Source organism: Leucopleurus acutus (assembly GCF_964270905.1).
Source record: "Leucopleurus acutus genome assembly, chromosome: 14".
NCBI classification, from domain to species: domain Eukaryota; kingdom Metazoa; phylum Chordata; class Mammalia; order Artiodactyla; family Delphinidae; genus Leucopleurus; species Leucopleurus acutus.
Window position 1 is genome coordinate 29,453,682 of NC_139156.1, and position 23,911 is coordinate 29,477,592.

At 52.5% G+C, this 23,911-nt stretch overlaps 1 protein-coding gene across 1 annotated transcript; it reads left to right on the forward strand.

The window, feature by feature from the left end:
* Window positions 1-257: 257 nt before the first annotated feature.
* HPS1 (HPS1 biogenesis of lysosomal organelles complex 3 subunit 1) lies at window positions 258-23,280 on the forward strand. Its single transcript, XM_082854315.1, has 20 exons — window positions 258-470; window positions 1,771-1,877; window positions 3,584-3,700; window positions 7,107-7,244; window positions 7,465-7,607; window positions 7,986-8,094; window positions 10,371-10,531; window positions 11,018-11,120; window positions 11,750-11,845; window positions 12,105-12,174; window positions 13,610-13,665; window positions 14,949-15,116; window positions 15,211-15,390; window positions 16,491-16,552; window positions 17,048-17,182; window positions 17,269-17,333; window positions 18,352-18,497; window positions 20,574-20,687; window positions 22,429-22,511; window positions 23,019-23,280. Exons 3-20 carry the CDS (start codon window positions 3,584-3,586, stop codon window positions 23,179-23,181), a joined length of 2,109 nt encoding a protein of 702 aa, XP_082710441.1. The 5' UTR covers window positions 258-470; window positions 1,771-1,877; the 3' UTR covers window positions 23,182-23,280.
* Window positions 23,281-23,911: the final 631 nt, after the last annotated feature.

The following is a 23,911-nucleotide window of genomic DNA, read 5'->3' on the forward strand; positions in this document are numbered from 1 at the left end:
AAAGTCTCCCACAGTGCCCTCCTTGTTGACGGGAGGAATGTGGCCACCGCCCGGCAGGAGTCAAAGCGCAGGAGTCAGGGCTCGCTGGGCCCGGCCTCCGAGCGGAAGCAAACCGAACAACAGGCAGAGGCGTAAGCCAAGCAGAGGCGGGGCGGGCTTCCAGTCCCTCCCCGGGCGTCACGTGGGCGGTCACGTGGCCACACCCGGAAGCGCGCCCGCGAGCTCCTGGCAGGCTGGCCGGTGTCTGGGTGCTACGCGGTATGTGGGCCTCCGGCGCTGTCGGAGGGCCTCCGTAGTCGGTGGGGCTTACTCCGGGACCCCGGCGCTTCCCTCCCGGAAGTGGGGGCGTCTCCACCTCCAGCCTCACCCACCCGGCGTGGGGCCGTGGGCCCGTCGCCTCACCTCTCGGAGCCAGAGTTACTGCAGCTACGAAGTGGGGCAGTAGTCACAAGCCGGGCCTTCTTCCCAGGGTATCTGTGAGGTTCGGGGGACTTGGGGGTGAAACTGCTGCATAAACTGTAAAGTGCAGGGCAAACTGGAAGGCTTGCCATTCGGCGGGCGCGCCCTGCAGGTCTTCACTCCTGCGTCCAACAGCCCATCAGGGGCAAGGACGAGGCTGTCGGGGTGTGGGCTGCTGGCAGGCAGGGGCGGCGGCCACAGGGGCAGTTTGCTGGGAGGATGGCGAATATGGGCGTGGGGGCGTTTCCCCAGGTTGCCCCGGCGCCATCTGGGGCTCCAGTGAGTCCTGTGTTCCCTCAGAGCATAAATAATCAGAAAATAACATAATCAGATAATAATAATCAGAAAATAACACCGGTGAGGTTCTCTTTCCAGCAACCTTGTGGAATAAAAGTAGAACCTAACGTCCACTAAAGAGCATTTCCATTCTTCTGGGAATATGGCGTTAAGGTCAATCATGCTGGTGATGTAGTGGGTCTCATGTTGCACAAGATGCTGAGCCCCTAACAGCCCTTTCCTGTGTCTTGTTTGTTTACAATATTTGGTTTCCTAATTAAGCTAAAGCTTTATATTGTTCCTGCTTTTTATCATCAAAATATGAGTGATTCTGAAACCAGTTTAGTTCACCTGTTATTTGAGGAGGGGAAGCTGGGAAGTAAGAATAACGAGCCCCCACCCCACCTCTGTGTAAGAAAGTTTGCTAGGGGTGTGTCTGCCTGGTTACTCCCAGGCTCTCACTAGAACCCTGGAGGGAGGTGGAGCCAGAGGTTGAGGCTCAGAGAGGTTTAAGTGTCTTGGCAAAGACAAAACTAGAACCGGGTCTCCCCTGCCGGTTGTATTGCTTTACTGCCATTCATTGCATTACCCTAGGATACCTCCTCTCTTCCCCAGGACTGCTTTTCTGTCTCCCTGGGATGTGCTATGCTGTTTCCCAATAGTCACTCATAGCAGGCTTCCCGGGGCTGCTCAGGGTGGGTTTGCTGACCACACCATGGCTCAGAGTGACCCATGGGGAAGTGAGAATGCTCAGAAGGAAACAGTAGGTGAGAATTAGTGTTTGTGGACACGTGCTATGGCCAAAGGACTGTGCTTGCCGGGTTCGTGTTCTCCATTGTGGGAGGGCAGGGTGGGCAGAATGTGGGGCACTTGGACACCTCCTGGCCGAGGGGAGTATGTTCTGAGCAGAAGGCCTTAGAGCCAGAGAGAGACCTTTGACCACTCTGTCCTTCACCAGCTTGTCCACTCCTGGGAACAGGCAGCAGCTGGAACGAGAGCCTCTGCTTGCCCTCATGACCTCCCTGTTTTAAGCAGGACCTGGGATGCTATGCTGCTCTCCATGAACTGGTCACTGAGTCTGTCTACCGCAGCCCTTTCTGAATCTTTGGCTGTCTGGAAGCTCCGCTGTGCTCCTTGCCAAGGTAGATGATCCTGCCTGAGATGGAGGCAGGCAGCACCCACCCTGGGGCTACTCGGGCTCTGGGAGGTGGACAGGGTGAGGTAGGTAGTAGACTGAGCTCTCGCCGGCTGTGCAGAGTCATCTCATCTCCATCCCCTATCCCAGCTCTGCATCCTGATGTCAACTTTGCCTGTTCTGTCCTTCCTCCCTTGCATCCAGGAGGTCATCATGGCTTACCAAGTCTCTAAGCTACACCTCTTGAATCAGCCCCTTCCTCCCCTGGCCTCCACCAAGGAGTGGACCCACATTACCCCGCACCAGGACAATAGCCTCCGTAACCTTGACCCCACCCATCCATGATCCACACCCTTTCCAGCCTATGGGGGCTCTCTGCTGTTCACAGCCTCCATTCTCCAGCCCACTGTTCTCCAGCCCGTGCACTCCCTTCCCGTCAAGCCCACCTGCCCTCGTCCAGCAACCTTTCCTTCACACTCCATTGCTCTCCCAGTCTCTGCCTAGTGTTTAGCAATTCCATGGGACTAGGATACATTCTTTGTTTTTCACTGTGCTGGAAACACCATCAAGCTAGGTTCTCCGAGTTAAAGTTGATAAACCAACTAGAGATTTGGGAGGAATTCGGTAAGTACCACTAAGCTGGTCACGTAGGGGATCCTGAAGAATGGTACTGAGTCTGAGACCTCGAGATGCTATGATCCTGTTGAGGAAGCTGGACATCCAGCATGGAAGGGTTAGAACAGAGCTTCCTCATCATTACCACGTCCTAGCACGTGGGTGATGCGTTCATATCTGTGTGACATGCTGAGGTATAGGAGAAGGTTGGAAGCCCTTGACTGGAGCAAGCAGCTGGCCTGACAGCTCTGGCTTCACCAGGCATGGTCAGGCTTCCCTAAGCGCTGAGAAGATCAATGTCTTGCTGCACCTCACAGGGCCAAGGCCCAGCATGGGAAGCTCTGGATTAAGAATCTGCCAGTTGGCGAATGTGAAAACACATTGTATATAGTCAAGCATTATAATGTGTGGCACAGAGGGTACATGTGTGGGTGCCGGGGAAGGAGGTCCGGACGGGCAGGAGATACTGGTGGAGGTGGCTGAGGAAGCAGCAGCTAAGCAGGAGTGAGAATGAGCCGTGGCCAAGGTCACATTGCCTTTGTGTCCACCAGAGCAGGAGGAACTTGTGAATCAAACTCCTGTAATACTGAACCCCCTGCCTGTGGGCTTTGAAGCTCGTCCTCTGGAGCTATCTGTGACTTGAGGAGAAGCACATTTTTTCTGGACTTCCTGGAGGGAGGTGCACCAGCCGCCCTCCATTCCAGACCAGGCCCTGACTGCCTGTCCCCCTTGTACAGTTGACCCCGTGCTCAGATCAAGAGCTGGGTCCTTCCTTGCCTTTGGTCCCGGTAGGCTGGTGGTGGGTCTGATGCTGTGTTTAGAGAGGCCAGATAACACAGGAAAGAGCCCAGCCTTGGCATTAGACAGGCCTGGGTTTGGATCCCACTTCTGTCACTTAAAAATAGGAGTAACTGAAGAGTCCTGCTTAGTCCAGTTGCTGTGAGGGTGGCGCAGAGTAACACCAGGAAGGCCCTCGTGGTGCCTGGCACACAGTAAAGGCCAGTAGGTGTTTGCGGGATTATGATCCTGTTCATTACTCAGGCCAAGCCTACGGATGTGGGGCTGGGAGGTGACCTTGACCTTGCTTCTCCCTGGCAGATGAAGTGCGTCTTGGTGGCCACAGAGGGCGCAGACGTCCTCTTCTACTGGATGGACGAGGAGTTTGAAGAGAGTCTGCGGCTGAAGTTTGGGCAGTCGGAGAATGAGGGAGAAGGGGTGAGTGCAGGGTAGGAGGGACGGATGGGAGGGAACAACCCAGAACTACCAGGAGGCAGGAGAGCCTGTCCACCTGTCCTGGCCCAGCCAGAGGGATGAACACGGCATTGTGTGTGGTCCGGCGCCCCTCGCTCCTGCGCACCCTTAGAGGTCAGCCCTTGATGCTCTCCAGTGACCCACCCCCACCCTATGAAGAAATTTTCATTTCCTTCATGACTAATGATTTTGAGCATCTTCTCATGTGCTTATTTGCCATCTTTATGTCTTCTTTAATGAAATGTCTGTTCAAATCTTTTTGCCTAGTTTTCATTGGGTTGATTGTTTCTTATTATTCCTACTGAGTTTTGAGAGTTTCCTAGATATGGATATGTCCTTTTGTAGATCTATGTTGTGCAAATATTTTCTTCCAGTCTGTGTCTTGTCTTCGCATCTACTGCACAGTACCTTTCAAAAAGCAGAAGTTTTTAATTTTGATAACTCCATGTTTTCCATTTTTTGCTTTTATGGATCACACTTTTGGTGTCATATCTAAGAAATCTTTGCCCAACCCAAGATCACAAAGAGTTTTCCCCACATATTCTTCTGGAAGTTTTATAGTTTTAGGTTTTATATTCAGTCTAATGATCCATTTTGAATTTTGGTATGTGGTGTAAAGTATAAAGTTTATTTTTTTGCATATGGATATCCATTTTAACGCTTTAATATCACAACTCAGAGACAGTCGTCATTTTCACTTAGATAATTTCTGCTCTACATTCTAAAGGAGTAATTTATTTTGAAATTTTTTCCAGATTAATTTTGGATTAAAAACTTTTGTATTGGGGATGCAGTAGACAGTCCTTGCATTTCTGCAGCCACACAGACTGGTTGCCTCTCAGTGCCCTTCCTGCTCCAGTGAGCCTGGTCATCAGCCGGACCAACTCCACATCAGCAAGTTCACCTCGACATCGCTGATACTCTTTAGGAATGATACGACATGTCAGAGATCATAGGCATTTAAGCGGTCTTATTTAAGCTAAAAAACAGGTCTATCTGTTAGGCTCTTTTATTTTTTAGCAGTCAATATGTATAATTTTTTAATTTAAGAATTTTAAAGTATTTTAGTTCTTAAACCACTATATCAACTTGGTCAATTTAAGAGGCAAACTATTTGATAGTGTTTCTCTTCCTCTTTATTAAAGACCTCATAAAGGAACAAACTCCTGACTTTTCAGTTCCTAAATGACTAAGGTAAAGAAAAAAAGCCTTCAAAGTTTTATTTTTCAAGTATCCAACACATTTTTTTCCTGATCCTATGGATAATGTGAACTAATTGTAGAAAATTTGGGAAATAACAGAGAAATAGTTTTTAAATGACCCATAATTCTACTACCCTGAGCTATTAGCTCTTCAATATATTTTCTTTGGCTCTTTATCATTTATAAATAGTTGGGATCATACCACACTTACAATTTTATTTCCTGGTTTTTTTTTTTTCACTTGCCATTATAGGAAAAGCATTATTCCATTTTGTTAAATATTCTCAAAAGCATAAATCTTAATGGAAACATTATATTCAATATATGAATAAATGTAGCATCATTTATTTAACCATTTCCCCAGTACTGGACATGTATATTGCTTTTAGTTTGCTATAGCTATTGCTGTAGGGAACATTTGTGCTTGAATTTTATCCCACATCTCATTATTTCCTTAGGATAAATTCCTAAAAGTAGAATCATCGATTCAAAAGCCATTCAAAGATACTGTACCACTTTATAATCGCACCAAGTAATATAGGAGAATTCTCTTTACACTCTAGCTACACAAAGATTATAATTTCCCCCCAACCAAAAGAATTCTTGCTACACCTATATCCCTACAGAAAAAGCTACTACTTTTAAAGTGAGTTGCTATACACCATCTAGGTTTTTAAGTGACATTTCTATTAACATGATTGGTTCGTGATGGTTCAAGAATGTTGTCGTACGTGAATAATTCAACCAACGTTTGCCTATGTGAAGGGATATTCATTCAACGAATACTAATCGAGAATGGACTGTTTACAGTGAACATAGCAACGTGACCCTGCACTTGTGGAATTCAGAGTCTAAAGAAAATGAGCCAGGTGGCAAATAAACACCATGGGTTTATTTCACAGGTGTGCGGTGGGCAGGCTGGGGTGGTGTGGCCTGGGGGTGGTCAGGAGAGGAGCTGCCCGCCTGAGTGGAGACCTGTCGCAGGGGACTGACAGCCTCCGCAGCAGTGGACACGGCGCTGGGCTCCTAAATGTTGAGTCTGTGGGAGGAAATGACACCCCTCGTGACGCGGACCCCCTTGTATTTTAAGTGCCGCACAGTACCCCTGGCTGCTTGCCTGTTCTTCTGAAGGCAAGGTCTTACTCAGCTCCTTGTGTACAAGTTAAAATTAGGACTCCGCTTTCTCCCTGTTTCAGTCAAGGCTCCTGAGATCAGCATGGGGAAGGTCAGCTGTCTCCTCCTATCTTTTCATTCCAGTGTTGAGAACTTGAGTTATTACCATTCCCTTGGCTTTATCCCATTTTTATTCCCAGACCTTCAGCAAATTTGTCCAGTTTCTTTTTGGTTTTGTCCCTTTGTTCTGTTTCTTATTTGGAGGTCAGAGAGAATGGATGAGTGAAGAGATGATAAAAGTGAAAGCATACTTGTTACTGAAATAGGGAAAGTACAGAAAGATGTAAAAACTGGGGGAAAGATCATTCCTGATCCTTCTCTTCAGAAGCAGTAACTTTAATAGTGTGAATTTCTCATTGGTTTTTCAATACATTGTTTTTTTTTATCATTTGAAAATACAGAGCATTCACAACCATTTTTTTAAACATTACATTGTATCATAGGAATTTTCCATGTCACTGAAACACTCTGATATTTTAAGTGCTATATATTCTCCCATCATTCAGATGTACTGTTGTTTATTTAACTCTTTCCCTGGTACTGGACATTTACATTCTTTCCAGTTGCTTCTACTATAAATTACGCTGTAGGGAACATTTTTGTGCATGTATCTCTGCCTCATTTCTGATTATTTTCCTTAGGATACATTCCCCAAAGGGAACTTAACTGCAACAAAGGGCATGGACTTTGGTACACATACTGAACTTTCTTAGAGTTGGCCAGCTCTCTATTAAATGCCTCAAACATTCCTCTGTGGAAATGTGGCCTAATTCCTTAACGTCCTTCTAGAATCACAGCCTGAGCAGCACAATTAGCTGCCTGACCCTTCCCAGCCTTCCTAACTACTACCCAAGTGTCTCCCTGTCAGGACAGTGATAGCCTCCCAGGTGGGTCTAGAACTATGGAGCCCTTGATGGCAAGGCCTGGGTCTTGTCCATTCCTTTGTCCCAGGGTCTGGCACACTAAGCAGTATTATTCTCTATCCCCTCTTGCAGCTTCCCGCCCTGGAGGACCAGCTCAGCACCCTCCTGGCCCCAGTCATTATCTCCTCTATGACGATGCTGGAGAAGCTCTCAGACACATACACCTGCTTCTCGACGGAAAATGGCAACTACCTGTACGTCCTTCACCTGGTGAGTGTGCGGCCCTGGGGCCCGTGTTCCTCTTCCCTCGGCTCCTTGGGCAGTCCACACACCTCCTCCTCATCTTGAACCTCAGACTCTTTTAGAAGGCAGAAGCTGCATCTTAACAAAATCCCCTGGGATCTGAGCCCCCCTCACTGTCCCCAGCGATCAGGGGAGGTGAGGGGGTCCCCTGGGGCTGGCTGACACCCACTGACCACTGTGCCTGCAGTTTGGAGAGTGCCTGTTCATTGCCATCAATGGAGACCACACCGAGGGCGAGGGGGACCTGCGGCAGAAGCTGTGCGTGCTCAAGTACCTTTTCGAGGTGCACTTCGGGCTGGTTACCATGGACGGCCAGCTCATCCGAAAGGAGTGAGTCCCCTGGGTGCTGTTCTGAGCCCCTCTCAAGGCCAGGCAGTGTGCACCCAGCCTCAGTGAAGCTGCCTGTCACACTCTGCCCCTGGCCTCTTCCTGGGTCTCTCTAGCTGGCTGTTGTCGTGTGTGTGTGTGAGAGAGGTTGAGAAGTGAGGCCATCTGCTCAGGCGCCCACCTCTTGGTTCCGTGCCCATCCCACTTGGCTCTACAGAGAGGGCAGAGCCCGACACGCCCCCTCTGTGCTGTGTGGGCTCCCGCAGGGGTCTGGTCATGTCACGTGAGCTTGCCTGGGACTGGCGGTGATGTCAGGCTGCTCCTTTGGCTGAAGCTGGGGACAGCCAGCTTTTTTATGGGTCTCCCCTGCTCTGCCCCCAGGCTGCGGCCCCCGGACCTGGGGCAGCGTGTGCAGGTGTGGGAGCACTTCCAGAGCCTGCTGTGGACCTACGGCCGCCTGCGGCAGCAGGAGCAGTGTTTCGCTGTGGAGGTGACTGCTGGGTGCGGGAGTCCTCGGGCCACAGAGATGTCAGGTCAGAGGGGCCGGGCAGCATTAAGACCATGTTTTGACACCACCCTCCCCTCCATGAGTGAGGGCACAGACAGTGCCTCAAGCCCATGCATTTCTGAGGGTTGCTCTTTCTGGCCACATGCTGGGCTGGGCACACTGATGGGCCTCCCTATCTTAACACAGCTAGATTTTGGATAAAATGGACTTTTTAATGCAGTTTTTGGGCTCTCAGTAAATTATGGAAATCTCTGAAAATAGCCCCCTCCACTCTGATCACCCCCCAAATTATATTGAGCTGAAACTAGAGTGGAAAGTAGTGAAAAATAAGCAGCACTAAAGGCAAGATTGCCCAAGTACAGATGACGGTTCCAACACTACAACCAGAAAACTAAACCTTAGGCCAACAGCGACAGGAGAGCTGAGCCTGCAACTCCTACTTAAGCCCAGACCTGAAGAGCAAGGAGGTCGTCAGCAGCACCCCCTTGCTCCTTGTACAGACAAACACAGATTCTCTCTAAGCCGGTGATTCTCACACTCCGTGTGCATCAGAATCATCTGGAGGACTTGTTAGATATAGGTTTCTGGGCCTCACTTTTCTCATTGACTGTGGGGGTCAAGGGTGGGAGGCTCTACAATGTGCATTTCTAACTAGCTCCCAGGTGATGCTGGTTATGCTGGTCTGGGAGCTACATGTTGAAAGCCGTTGATTTTGAGGACAGGTTAAGCGCAAACAAATACGAGCTCACAGTTTAACAGTCAGATGCACAAGAGAATGAGCCACCATGAGTAGGAGTCAGGGAAGTCAATCACCAGCAGGTGTAGATCCCAAGGAGCTTGATACCCTAGAATTTTTAGGTACAGGACATAAAACAACCAGGAAATATTTGAAGACATAAAAGCTAGGGAGAAACCCCATATAGATGTTTTAGAAGTGAAAACATAATTGTTAAAATGAAAACCTTAAGAGATGGGTTAAATAATAGATGAGACATAGCTGGAAAGAGAATTAGTGAACAGGAAAATAGATCTGAAGGAATTCATTTTCACACCCCACTCATTCAGTCTTCCAGTAAACATATAGTACCTTGCATATGCTAAGAAGCATGCCAGGCCCTGGGAATACAGAGGTGAATAAAGTCTCTGCCCTTGAGGGGAAGTCAGCCATTCATATGTACTAAAAACAATAAAGTATACTGGGTGCTGCCAGGTTGGGTTTCTCAAAATCCATGGTGGCACAGAGGTTGGCGTGGTCAGCTCCTTCTGAGGCATCAGCAAAAGGCTTCCTGTAGGAGGTGACCTAATGCAGTTAAGATAAAATCCACAGTCCTTACCAAGCCTATCAGGCCCTGTGTGATCCACCACTGCCTGTCTTGCCCCAGCCTCATCTCGTGCCTCTCTTGTCCTTACTCACCATGCACTGGCCACCCGGGACTTCTTCCCATTTCCGGGGCACTCTGTGTTCAACTCTGTCCAGTGTGGTAGTCTTTAGCAACATGTCTTTGTTGAATATTTGAAGTATAGTTAGTCCAAATTGAGTTATGCTATACCTGTAAAATATACACTGGATATTGATGACTTAGGACAAAAAAGGAATGTCAAATGCAAAAAACAAAAAATAGAATGTCAAATAGGATTATTAACTATCCCATTAATAATGCTTTTATACCTTATGTTGAAATGATAATATTTTAGATGTATTAGGTTAAATCAATTATTAAAATTAATTTCACTTTTTACTTTTTAATGTAGTTACTAGAAAATTTTAAATTACGTGTAGGGGTTGCCTTTGTAATCAGTTAGGCAGCACTGCTCCAAACTCTGTCTCCACCTCAAGGCCTTTGCATGTGCTCTTTCCTCAGCTTGCGGCATTCGCCCCTCCCTCCTTCTCTGACAGGGTTTCTTGTTCTCTAGATATCAGTTTAAAGGTCACCTCCTCAGGGACATTTTCTTTGAACACCCTACACACTTAGGTCTCTGCTCTTCTTCTCTAGTCCAATACTGTATATTTCCTACACAGCAGTTGTTAGCGCTTACTTTATCTCTTTCTCTGCATATTGTCTGTCTCATCCACTAGAGTCTAGTGACCACACTAAGCCCCAGAAGGGCAGACTCTGTGCTGGTCCGAGCCTCCCTGTGCCCAAGCATCTGGCACGTGGTGTGTGCTCACTGTGGCCTGAGTGAATGTATTGCCATCGTGGGGCTGGAGCGGGAGGTGTGGGGGTGATGTGACTTCCTCTCCCTACCCGCATGCCCAGGCTGTGGAGCGGCTGATCCACCCTCAGCTATGTGAGCTGTGCATCGAGGTGCTGGAGCGGCACGTCGTCCAGGCCATCAACTCCAGCCCTGGCCGGGCTGGCGAGGAGGCCCTACATGCCTTCCTGCTCGTGCACTCCAAGTTGCTGGCTTTCTACTCCAGGTGAGCCCAAGGGCCCCAGCATGGGGTGGCCCGGAGGCCCTGGGTCCCCTCACCTTCACCCTTTCTTATCCCCCCTACCTGAAAAGCACCACCTCCTGGGCCAGGGAAACCTTCCAGACCCATCTCTTCCAGGAAGCCTTCTTAGATTCTTCAGTTCTTCTCCCCCTCTCAGCTCACTTCCTTCTCTGAATTATTTCTTCCTGGAACACTGTCTCAGAATCTTAATTTAGGGTTTCCTGATATGCTGTTACTCGTCCCTGGTGGTTTTCCACTGGTAATTTTTTTTTTTTCAACACAACCAAGTTTTATTTTTTAAATGGATGAGTTACTTTCTCCAGAAAGGATGAGGTCAGCGGGCACATTTGTAAACTCCTTGAGGGCAGGGATCGTGCTCCAGACTCCCTTAACTTACTTGCCCCTGTCCACTGCCACCTGTGGGCTGGGGGCAGCGGGCACATGCTGACCTGCTGCCTGTTCTCTCCGCAGCCACAGCGCCGGCTCCCTGCGCCCACCCGACCTCCTTGCCCTCATCCTTCTGGTGCAGGACCTCTACCCCAGCGAGAGCATGGCAGAGGACAGCGACACCCAGGTCTCGGGGCAGCTCTCTGGGCAGCAGGAGGCCTTCAGGAAGGCGACTTGGAAAACCAGTCAGGAGAGTGCTGGGCAGGCTGCTGGGGAGGCTGTGGTTTCCAAGTCACAGTCCTGGGCATGTGGCTGGGCATGACTTTTTTCCAGCTGCTTTCAGATGTAAGGGGAATTCTAGAATGCATGTAGTTTAGTGGGTTAAAAGTGCAGATTTTTGGAGTCCCAAAAATAGTCCCAACATAGTCCCAACTTTACCACTCAGCTGTTTGCTGTGCAAGTACTTACCCCATCTGAACCTTGATTCCCTTATCTGTGCAATGGGACAACGATGGCATCTACCTCTCAGGGTTGTCATGAGGAATAAAGGAAACAGTTTACCTAGAGCTCAGCAGTGCCTGGGGTGTAGTGAACACTCCCAGTAAGTGCTGGCAGTGGTTTGGGTGCCAATGTGTTGGACTTTCTGGAATTTCTAAAATTGAAACATCCCTGGAAAGTGAGGGCGCACACCCAGGGCTGCACAGTGGAGTGTGCGCAGGGGCTAGCGGCCCCCGCCCCCCAGGGCTGCGCTGTGAAGTGCAGGAGGCAGAGGAGCCAGGCAGGCAGCTCTAACTAGCATCCCCGGATCTGTTGCAGCCTTCCCCACAGAGGCCCCTCCGCAGCCAGAGCATCCCCGTGCAGCAGGCCTGGAGCTCTTGTTCTGCAGACCCGACCAGGAGTTCTGCAGGGACTGTATGTGCTATGTTCTGGGGAGGGGTGGGAGGGAGGGGGGAGGGGTGGGAGGGAGGGGGGAGGGGTGGGAGGGAGAGGGAGGGGGAGGGGTGGGAGGGAGAGGGAGGGGGAGGGGTGGGAGGGAGAGGGAGGGGGAGGGGTGGGAGGGAGGGGGAGGGGAGGGGAGGCTCAACCTCTCCCCAGAGAGCAGGGACCAGGGTCGAGCCCCCTGGGAGAGCCTCTCTGAGACCTCAACCCAGCTGCCCCTTCTCCCTCCCAGGAGACAGACAGCCTCTCCCTCCCTGAGGAGTATTTCACACCAGCTCCTTCTCCAGGGGAGCAGAGTTCAGGTGAGACCTGGAGAGGAGGAGGGGCACAGGACAGGGACCTGGAGAAGGCAAGGCGGATAGGCAGCCCTGGGAGAATCTGTCTTAGGGTTCAGTGGATCCCAACGCCCTGTAAGGGTCCAGGCACAGACACCCAAATTCCTAGAGCCCAGGACACTGTGTGCAGCAAACCCTCTGTCTACCCTTCCGGCTCCAGCTTGAATTCAAGGACTGTTAAGGCCACTCAAAGGATCCCTAAAATTTTTTATGACAAGTTGATATCATTTAAAAATTCATCTCTCATATATGTGCTCTTTGCCTTCTCTTTCTTTTTTATAATTAATAAGTAATCAAATAAGTAATAATCGTTTTATTTCTAGTACAGTGATTTAAAATATAAATATTCAGTCTATATGGTTTATAGCTTACCTGCTTTTCCAAAGTATGTGGGTAAACAATAAAAAGAAACGAAAAATATTGGAAATATTATTAACAAAACAAAAAAGGAGCCTGGGACCCCTGAGACCATGTGCCAATTCTTCCCTGCTTGTCCATTTCTCTGTGGCTGGGATCATAACTGTCCTGGGTTCTCTAAGCTCTCCACGAGCCCAAAACGTCAAAAAGCACTACTTTGGGGTAATGGCTGAAGTTCCATTTTCTTCTCACTGCTCCCTTCCCTCATTCCTCCTCCTGGCCCCTTTCTCTCAGTAGTTTTTTCATGCCTCAAAGCTGTAAATAATGCCTGTTCCACAGTGCACGGAACTCACAGCTTACAAATGGGTGGAGTTGCATTCATCCATTCGTAAGTCAGGTGTTTGAAACACAGACACAGGCTTCCCCAGAAAAACATGATTATAAATGATAGTTATTTGCAGTGAAATACACGAGAGAGCACTATTATTACAAGCCTACAATATTTCAAATATGCGGTTGGTTCAGCTGGTTTTTGTGAGCTGACCTAGGAAAGGAAATCTAGTTCAGTTCCCAGCACATAGTAGATACTCAGTTAAAGTTTGCTGATTGATTAAATAAATGGGGAACTGTAGACAGTGTGTGCTGCCTCCCAGTGAAGAGGCACTGTTATAGCCAGGGAGGGGCCTGAAGGGTTAGGGAGGGCAGAAACAAGGAGGGGATTGGGGGCCGAGGAGGGGGTTGAGGGACACCCCCCCACACCGCCAGGTACACGTGCAGGAGCTCCTCCCCGCAGCCCACTGGGGCATCAGGGAGCCTCTCTTCCCCAGCCCAGGCTGCTCTAGCTCTGGTACCTCTGAGCTTGCCCTGCACTCACCAGTTTGGGATAGGATGAGAAGGGGAAGTCTCCCCAGCTCACACTAATGTGCGTGAGCTGCTGATGGCATGGGGCCATCTCTGCTCCATCCTCCCCTGCTGACAGGCTGTTGGGCCAGTATTTACATTTTGCCATTATTTATGTTGTTATGTTAATACCTATGGCCTGCAGGTAGCACAGTCTGGCTGGATGGGGGTACCCCTCCCACTGATGATCCCCATGTCCAGGTGAGTTTCTCCTGGGGGGCTCGGGGGTGGGGGGGTTTGGCCGGGGCACCAGCTGATCTGAGATGCTGCAGTGAGCACTGGAGACTCTGAGGGCTTCTCCTGGGGTGACTCTCCAGCCACACTGGCCTTCCTCGTGCCCTCTCACGCGCTGGCCTTCCTCGTGCCCTCTCACGGCGGGCCAGCCAGTGCAGGGGCGGGGGGAGTGGTGGATGAGGGTGACCGCCTCCCTCCCCTCCCCCTCCCCCAGACATCTGGCCTCCACTCCTGAGAAATCCCCACCCTCACTGTTCTTGGGAGTGAAAGTCCAACTTAATTTTTAATGGTTTCTAAATGATAAAGTAAATACGTTCATTGTAGAAAAATTGGGATAAACAGAAGTAAAATACGGAAAAGGAAAAAGATCACTCTCAGATCCCAGCCCCAGATGTTAACTACTATTAAGATTTTGGAGTGTTTCCTTCTAGTCTTTCTTATGACTTTATATGTGCATTGACACATACACACACGACATACATATTTTTTCTTTTACTAAATTTGAATCCTGATGTACTTCGTTATTCTTTCTGTCTTTGAGCGTTTTCCCATTAACTAGGCGCTCCTCAGCAGTGTGGTTCTTAACAAGGCTGTTCAGGGTGCATTGCGTGCGCACGTTATTGTTTACTTAGCAAATTCCTGGACAGCCAGTGTGTTGTATGGAGTCCTCTGCTGTTATCGGAAGACTTCCTTATAGAGAAGCTTCTGTGGCATCCCTAACGATTTCCTTAATTCTTTGCTTTTGCCCGTAAAGACTTTGTTACTCAGAGCCCTCGTAAGGCTGGTTGTCTTGCTTGTTTAGCCCTGTTATGCCCCACTTGCCCCCCTTGAATGACTGTCGGGATGTCCTGAAGGTGGTGAAATGACAGGTGTTAATCAGCTTTAAATGCTTCGTGTACAGAAAGCTGTAGAGGAGCCTCCTCCCCTTCATGCCACCCCACGCCGGCTGCTTTTCCCACCTTTCTTGTCCTTTCTTACCACCCGCTACCCCCGTGTGGTATCCAGTCCTGACTCCCGGCAGAAGGGCCCCGAGGATGTTGAGAGAGAGAGGGGCAGCAGGACGGGAGCTGCCAGGGCAGCCGCAGCAGAGCGCAGGGATTTAGGAACTGGGATTTCTTGGGGCTAGAAAAGTTTATGCCTCGTGGTTCACAGGGAGGACAGCAAGTGGGCAGCTGTGGGTGGACCCAATGTGGGGAGGAGGCCAGACGCCTGCCCACCCCTTCCCGCTGACAGCTCCTCTTCCTCCGCAGATGGCTGAGGACACCCTCCAGATGCTGGTCCCTCGCTCCCCAGGACCGTCCAGCCCCAGAAGGATTTTCCTGGATGCCACCGTGAAAGAGAGCTACTGCCCCATGGTGCCCCACACCATGTACTGCCTGCCGCTGTGGCCAGGCATCAACATGGTGCTCCTGACCAAGGTACGAGCACTCCCGCCTGCCCTGGCAACGCCCTAGCCTAGATGCCCGCCCCACGGCTGCCCCTGTCTGCCCTGCCCTGCTCTCCTAACCTTAGAGCCCCAGTACGGTCCTGGCCCTGGCCCTGTACCAGCTGCTGGATGGGTTTTCTCTACTGGAGAAGAAGCTGAAGGAGGGGCAGGAGGCCGGGAGTGCCCTGCGGTCCCACCCCCTCATGGGGGACCTACGCCAGAGGATGGACAAGTTTGTCAAGAATCGAGGTGGGCAAGAGCTTCAGGTGAGACGCAAGCCCTGGATACCCCACCTTGGGGAGAGGGCGCAGGGCCCATTCTGTCCACACTAGGTGAGGGGCCCAGGCTCTGGGCCCTGCCCCACCCCACCGTGGGCTTGTGATCCTTGTTTCCCCCATTAGGAAACAGAAACAGAAACTTCCAGCAGTGGCACTTGACATTTCCAAAACGTTTTTGTGTGACAAGTTATAGCTCCCATTTTTCAGATGAGGAAACCCGGGCTCAGATAGATGGTGATTTGGCCAAAGTTACTGGACTGGTGAGCAGTGGAGCCAGAGCCCAACTTGAGGGCTCAGCGACGGCCAGCGGTCTGCCCGCCACACCCCTCACCACCTGGCTGGTCTCAGACGTGCAGGACACAGGGAGGCCGCTGCACCCACAGGGGGCGTAGAACCCAGGTTGGGAGATGAGGCCAAGACCCTGGGACAGTGCGCAAGCAGAGCAGGAAATGGGGCACAGCCCAGGCCGGAGCCTGTGGGGGAGCTCTCAAGGGTAGAACCCTGGGCTGAGATCTGAGGCCACTCATGTAGCTGGCAGGGCTCAAGGAACTGAGATTCGTTGTGCACGGAGTTTGCACTGGTCTGAAAACCAGCAGAGGGATTAGAAGAGGCAGAGCAGCCAACTGAAGCCCAGACGCAAATTACCAGTCAGACCGCAGCGCTCAGCATCTCTCCATGCCCAGCGCACTCCAGTGAGCACGTGTAAGGATGCAAAGCTCCCCTGAGGGGGGTCAGCACCCCAGCTCTTGCCTGCGTCCGCCTCTCCCTTGAGGCGCCTACCTGTCACTCTGGCATCATTGGTTTACGGTATCTGCCAGCGAGGCAGTGAGCCTGGTACTTGGCACACAGAAACTGCTCTTTAAATACATGCCTGCTCAATGAGTAGCCTGGTGTACAGTGGGGTGCAGGGTGCTGGGGGACCTGCCAGAGACCTAGCTTGGCTGTGGATGGCAGGTGCGTGCTGGGCCTAAATAAGCCATGGAGGCAGGGCACCTTTTGGAGCCTTTCAGAGCACAAGGTAGGGTGTCCCCTGGACCTTGCTGTGGGAATGTTGTCAGGAAGCTGCCTGTCACCTGTCCTCCTTACAGAGCACCTGGCTGGAGTTCAAGACCAAGGCCTTCTCCAGAAGTGAGCCCGGATCATCCTGGCAGTGAGTGGTGGGCTCTGAGGTCAAGGGGGGAGTCGTTTGGACAGAGGAGCAAGTTTCCTCCAGGCCCAGAGGGAGAGGATGCTCAGGAAGGCGCTTGTGAGGGCAGAGGGGGTCCTGGGAGGGCGGGTCCAGCCCACGGATGCTGAGGGGAGGCTGGGAGCAGAGAGGACAGAGATTGAGGAGCAGGGCCTGAGGGCCCGACATGGCCAGCAGAGGCCCGGCTCCAGCACGGACTCAGTGTGTGACCTCGGGCGAGTCACTGCCCCTTGTTTCTCCATAAAATAAACCATGAGGTTGGATGAGGTTCTTAGTGCTCAGAGCACACACTGGGGGAACACTGGGAAGCTGCCTCCTGGCTCAGTGAGGGCCAGGGTGTGGGGCATCAGCTGTGCTGTACGTCAGTCCAGGAGGAGGGTGATCACAGGGGATGGGGTGCCATCCTGGGCGTGCCCTCCTAGGGCCCTTCCGGCTGTGACATCTCACCTCTCTGCCCAGGCTGCTCCAGGCATGCGGGAGGCTGAAGAGGCAGCTTTGCGCCATCTACCGGCTCAGCTTCCTGACCACGGCTCCGGGCCGGGGAGGCCCCTTCCTGCCCCAGCACCTGCAGGACCAGGTCCAGACGCTCATGCAGTAAGTGTCGGTGTGGCCCCTCGGCGGCCAGGGCAGGAGTTGGGGTGCACCTGACCCCAGCCCTGTTCCCCCTGCTTCCTCGGCAGAGAAAAGCTGGCAGACTGGAAGGACTTCCTGTTGGTGAAGAGCAGGAGGAATGTCACCATGGTGTCATATCCTGATGGCTGGCCCTGAGGAGGCCTTTCGGGACTACCTGCCTCCTCCACCCACTCACTTGAAGGGCTGTGGCTTTGGGGAGAAAGAGCATATATTTCACCACCTCAGCTTCCTTTCTCTGAAGAAAAATGATAGGAGGTAGTGTCCCAGGGGCCTTGTCTGTAGGAACACTCCACAGCTGGAATTTCAGAAATTCCTGCTCTCCCACGGTTACTTCTGAGATCCCTGGGGATCATTTATGTCAGTGTTGTCCAGCCAGCTAAGTGGCAGTGGGTCTCCCACGAGGGGCAGGGGCCTGGGGTTGGGTAGGTTTGAGTGGCCACGTCCTCCTTCTTAGAGGTCACAGTACACAGTGGCATGTGAAGGCTCTGAGAAGGCCTGCAGTAAATGTGTTTATTTGCCCCATTTGAAAAGCCACCTCCAAGACTTACCCTTTTATTACAGAACTAATTTTACCAAATACTGATTTTCCCTGGAACTTTATATGAAACAGCTTTTTCTGTATTAAAATCTCTAAAGGGTGTGGCCTCCTGTCTCTGGAGACTTCGGTCTTCAGTGCACAGGTGAGAAGGCCTTGCTAGCCACCAGCCACTGCCCTTCCTCTCAGATGGGAGCGTTCCAGCCTCTGGAGATGAAGTGTAGAGGTGAACAGGATCACAGTGAGGCGGGTGGGTGGGCGGCCAGCTAGCCTCACTCTTCAGCTCTATAGCTCTGCTCTCATACCAGCCGCAGCATGTGTATCATTTAAACCCATCCCGCATGAAAATGGTAAAGCATGAACATACCATGTTCCTGTGGGACCAGAACTCCCTGCATTAAATGTGCCAGAGCCAAGGATCCATTGTATTTGCATCTTAGACCTTCTCAGGGTTGGAGGTTCGACGGTAAAGAGAGACCTGGGAAAGGGGGGGGATCCTGGGGGCGGGTGGCGGGCCTCGCTGGAAGCCTAGGTCGAGGACAGAGGAGCTCCCTCCCTGGTTCTGGCTTAACAAGCACCTTAACTCAGACCCTCACCTACCTGGAAGACTTCCCCGGCCTGGTGCATTTCATCTACGTGGACCGCACCACCGGCCAGATGGTGGCCCCTTCCCTCAGCAGCACTGAAAGGACTTCATCGGAGCTGGGCAGGGGGCCCCTGGCCACCTTCGTCAGAACCAAGGTAACCTGGCCTGGCCTGGGCCCTCTCCTCACGCATCAGATGGGTGTGCTGACCCCTGCCCAGAGGACTAGCCCCTGCCCTCGGGCTCCCGGGAGGCTCTGAGCACCCCCGCCAGAACCCTTCATGGCACTCTTCCTGGTGTCTGCACCCAGCTCTTCAGGCTCCTAAGAATAGTTGCCCATCTTCGTCACCCCAGGATGCCGGTCGGCACTCAGGGCCACCTTCCCGGGTGTGTCAGTGTGCCTGGAGCAGCAGAGTCTGGGCAGCGAGTTCAGGGGAGGAAATGGCCAGGGCCTAACTCAGTGCCTGGCATAAATAAGTGCCCGATAAGTGTTGGCTGAGTTCATTAAGACAGAAAGAAGACACATGGGTTAATCAACTTGAGTATCAGAATGTAAAACTAGGTGGTTTCTACGAAGGAAACAGTCTCCAGGGGTCCTTTTCTTTGATTCATCTTCATAGCAAACTAGTATTTTGGGTGGGGAGAACAGAGGACCTCTGCCACTTTCTAAAAAACTATACATTTTCATATACATTGTGTATACAAATAAGGTGTATCATAATGGTTAAAACAAGATCCTGACAAAAGGCCCATTGGAGACCCAGCTCTGCCCCTCACTAGCTGTGTAGCTGGGGTATTATGAAGTCTAAGTTTCAATTATCTTATGTGTAAAAGAGGATAGTAACTCTAGTGACATCATAGAATTGCTGCAGAGATTATAAGTGTATGAGATGATGCATGTAATATACTTAACACAGCGTGTGGCACAGACCGCAGCTGGAGTTGGTTGAGCATTTCCTGGTACCATCCTTCCCGGCATCTTCGTCTCCTTCTGGAGATAGTGGGGGTTGTCTTGGTACATTTCTTTTCGTTGTTTTTCTGTGCAGTTTGTTATAGTTGAGATCATTCTGTGTAAGCAGTGTGTTTACCACATTTTCACTTCACTTTATATCTGGTGCATTTCCTCATGTCATTAATTCTTTATCAACGTGGTTATCATCAGCTCCACAATAGTCCATCGTGTGAACGTAACGTCATGTACTTAGTTGAACGTTTAGATTGTTCCCAGACTCTTTCAGTTGTAAGTAATTCTGCGGCACATGCCTCTGGGCATACATCCTTGTCCTCGTCTCTGATTATTTTCTCAATATGGAATCCCAGAAATGGAATTACAAAGGCAAATGGGAGGAGTGTTTTTAAGGTTATTGATACATGTTGTTGAATTGCTTTCCTGAAAAACAGAGCAAACCCGTGTATTTGTTTGCAGGTTTCATTAGACATTGTGTTGTGGGCAGGTTTGGAGTAGCTCCTGTATGCCTGCCGCTAAGCTTTTTCTAAGCTCTTTGGTGAGAGCGCAGCAGGCCTTTCCAGGCCCTGGGAGGTGGGGGAGCAGAGCTGCCCCTGCTGCCAGCTTCCCTAGGGCAGTTCACAGGCAGCGTCAGAAGTCCTTGAATTAGGCAGGAGAATCTCGCAGAGGGGATCTGAGGCACGTTGTCCCTCGGTCACTGTGTTCCCGTCGGTGCCCTTGGTGAGCCCTCGTTCAGACTTCGCCCTGGAGCAGAGGATGTTCCCGGACCAGGGCACTCTGTGCGTTCAAACACTTTTCCAGCAACTTTATAGCATAGAGCCTGTGCCAGAGATCCTCAGTCCTGAGGGGCCCAGGTGAGTGGCTGGCCCTCGACAGCAGGAGGGTTCCAGGGGGCCACCCCCTCATCTTCTCTTAAGTCCCTGGCTCTGTTCTGGCCTGAAAGATGAATCTACTCTTTATGGCTTGTGTGTATAGTAAAGGTACATAAAGTGTTTATACGTGTATTTTGTCGTCACAGTAACTGGAGGGGTGGGTAGTCCATCCGTGCATCCATCCATCACCCATTTATTATTAAGCTCCTGCTTTGAGCCACGGCTGGGCCTGGACACTAAGGAAGAAGATGAGCAGGAGAGGCCCCTGGCCTTCCGGGAGCTCCTCCTCTGAGTGCTTTTCTCCCCTCGGGATTTGAGAGCCTGAGCCCAGCCCCTGCCGTGGAGAGAGGGCTGCCCCACAGGCTGCAGAGATGAGCACTGTCTCCTCTCCCCAGGTCTGGTCTCTGATCCAGCTGGCACGCAGATACCTGCAGAAGGGCTACACCACGCTGCTGTCCCGCGAGGGGGACTTCTACTGCTCCTATTTCCTGTGGTTCGAGAACGAGATGGTGGGTGTGGCCAGCCCGGGGCAGGGCCGTCCCGAAATGCTTGCTTTCCCTGTGACTCTTGGATCCTTTTCTCCTGGATTCTGTTCAGTCTGTGTCTCCAGCTCTTCTTGTCCCTGGTGGAGCTGACAGCTAAGCCCAGCTGGTTGGCACCCAGAACTCAGGTCCCGTTTGCGCTCAGGCCCCTCCACCCCATTCTCTGAAAATCTCATGCCATTGATCAAGGCAGCATCCGGTGACATGTGAACAGATGTGCGCCCGCGTGAGCAAGGCCGCCCAGCCCGCGCTTCCTCGGTGGTGTTCCAGTGTCGTCAGCTGCACTCACAGAGCCCGGCTCCCTGTTCCCATTGTAGAGGCTGATAAACCGAAGCTCAGAGCAGTTAACCAACCTGCCCAGGGCAAGGCTAGCAGGAAGGCTCAGGTCTCTTGCGTCCGGCCGTGTGGGCCAAACCTCACCATTGCTGCAGTATGAGCACGGGTCACGGGAGTTTATTATCTGTGTCCTCCCACCCCCTCTCGCTGTTGCTCTCCCTCACTGTCTCGCTCTGTGTCTCCCCTTTCCTCTGCTTTCGTTTCCTTTTTCTCTTCTTGTTTCCTCCTCACTTGTCACCCTTGGCCATCATTCCAGCTCTCTGAGGGCCATTGCTTCTCCCTCCCACATTCCCTTGGCCCCTCGTCCTGTCCTCTCCCCTGCTCGTGCCCTGCCGTCTCTCTGCCCCTGTCAGCGAGCCCTCCTTCCCCCCTTCCTGCACGGCGCAGTGCAGCCGTCGGGGTCTCTCACTCTGTTCTCACGGCCTCACATCCGCACAGCCCGTGTGATGGTCGGAGCAGGTGTCACTGACCCCATTTTGCAGATGGAGACGCTGACGCTCTGAGATCAGACACCATGGCCAGGGCCACCGAGGTCCTAGGTGATGATGTCAGAACCCAGGCTCGGCTCTCCTGACCTGCAGGCTCCCATCTTTGCTCTGTGCCCGCCTCAGAAGCGCCCAGGATGTGGGTGTGACCATCACCTTAGCTTCTAGGGAGGGACAGGGCTGTGTGTGTGTGTGTGTGTGTGTGTGTGTGTGTGTGTGTGTGTGTGTGTGTGTGTGTGTGTGTGTGTGTGTGTGTGTGTGTGTGTGTGTGTGTGTGTGTGTGTGTGTGTGTGTGTGTGTGTGTGTGTGTGGTTAGCCCCACAGGGCAGTAGGCTGTGGTGCGGGGAGACCCAGGTGTGAAGTCTGACTGCAACTGGGCCGCCACCAAGTCCTCCTCCTCCCCCGTGCGGCAGGCCCGGTGAGCACAGCGCCGCAGGAGCCCCGTGAGGGCGCCTGGCACACAGTGGGAGCCCAGCAGAGCTTGAGTCCCTTCCCCGCCATGTCCTGCCCTGGGAATACCTGTTGCTTTCAGAGAGAGACTTGGCCTTTGGTAACGCTTTGTTCTTCATGACACGTCCCCGGGTCGTCCTCCCTCATGTGTGCCTGTCGCTGACCCAGGTCCACTGGTTGATGGGAATGAGAGCTACCAGGTGCCGGGCACGACACTCGGAACTTTACATCCATGTCTAATGTTCTTTGGGAGTTTATTCTTATTCCTGCTTCACAGGTGAGAAGACAGGTAAAAAGAGGCCAGTGCATTTTCCCAGCACCAGGCACACGCCAAGCAGGGCTGAGCCCGGCCTCAGACCGAGTGTCCGGCTCAAGCCCGTGCTCTTCCCCCCACACCCACCGCCTCCCCACTCAAGACGCCCTGCCTCCTTCCCCAGGGGTACAAACTCCAGATCATTGAGGTGCCTGTCCTGTCCGATGACTCGGCTCCTGTCGGCATGCTGGGAGGAGACTACTACAGGTGATGCTGATCCAGAGGGCCCTGGGCACAGAGGGGAACAGACGATGGGCGGTCAGTGCCAGTCCCCACAGAGCGTGCAGCCCGTGCTTCAGGAATGTCCCCCTGAGCCTGTCTCCCCTTGTTAGAAGCTCCTCACAGCCAGGCATTCAGTGAGAGGAAGAGAGTGGGGCGCTTGCTGGGGTTCTTGCCCTTCTTCCTGCTGGCACATCGAGGCAGCATTTGCCGGCGTCTCTGCTGGGCTCCTGAAGACCTTCTCTGACGGCTCTGTGTGCCCCATAGATGGGGCCCTGCCATCTAGTGGACCCCATTCCAGGATCAGGAACCCAGAGGGTTGGGCCGTGGCAGCCTGGGGCTGAACCTTGTAAGGTTGGGTCAGCGAGGGGCAGGGAAGGCCTCTGGCCCGGTGCCGGGGCCTAGTGAGGTGACTTTGTACCTGTGCAGTGCCGGGAAGGCCCCTTGGCCTGGCTCCCTCCTGAATCCTGTCCTCCTTCCCCCTCCCTCCCCCAGGAAGCTCCTGCGCTACTACAGCAAGGGCCACCCAGCGGAGGCTGTCAGGTGCCGGGAGCTGCTGACCCTCCACCTGTCGGTCATCCCCACGGACGTGCTGGTGCAGCAGGCCGGCGAGCTGGCCCGGCGCCTGGGCGAGGCCTCCCGTGTCCCCCTGCTCTAGGCCAGGGTGGGCTGCCCCCGTGCATCTACCCGTGCACCCGTTCTCCAGGCCCACCTGGCTTGCAGACATCCCCATGGTGAGAGCCTCCTCCTGTGCACGGCAGCCTCCTGAGGATAGCACAGTCCCGGCGGCCCCAGAGTTTCTTAAAGAAGCTCCAAATCCTTCCCTCTGAAGGGAGAGGAGGGCCAGAGGGTTTCTTTGGTCTCTTTAGAACAGCAGTGGCTGTGAGCTTAGACCCAGGACAGCCCCTCTTTCGGATCTGCCTCTCCGTTTACCCCTAGGAGACAAAGGAAGTCCCCACAGCCTGTGGGTGTCTGCTGTTCTCAGAATAGAGAAAGCTTCCCAGGAAGCTGTTTCCCTCCCCAGGTGAAAGGAGCTCTCCTGGCTGGGTTGAACTCCAGCTCTGCCACGCCCCCTCTGCGGCTCTGGGCAAGCTTCCCCACCTCTCAGCCTGTCTCCCCACATTCAGAGTGACGGCACCCGTCTCTCAGGATGGTCATGGGGCTGCCGGCTGTGGCAGCCACTCAATAAATGCTGGTTATGGTTATTGTTACTGTTGAAGCCCCTGGCCCTTCTCGGTGGCCTCTTTGTGCCCTTCTTGGTTCTTGCCTCTTGCCCCAGCCTCGCCGCAGAGATTCGTGTCACTCGGTCCAATGGATCCCAGGCTTTAAGGTTTTCCAAAGCTTCTCTAGGGGTCCTGGTGTGCCCTGGGTTGAGAGCACTGCCCCAG

Bases quoted from the DNA above. Each gene is read 5' to 3' on its own strand.
- HPS1 (XM_082854315.1), top strand. From the start codon at position 3,584: ATGAAGTGCGTCTTGGTGGCCACAGAGGGCGCAGACGTCCTCTTCTAC. The intron at 8,095-10,370 runs GTGACTGCTGGG...CCGCATGCCCAG, and splicing joins AGCAGTGTTTCGCTGTGGAG to GCTGTGGAGCGGCTGATCCA. The intron at 11,121-11,749 runs GTCTCGGGGCAG...GATCTGTTGCAG, and splicing joins CAGAGGACAGCGACACCCAG to CCTTCCCCACAGAGGCCCCT.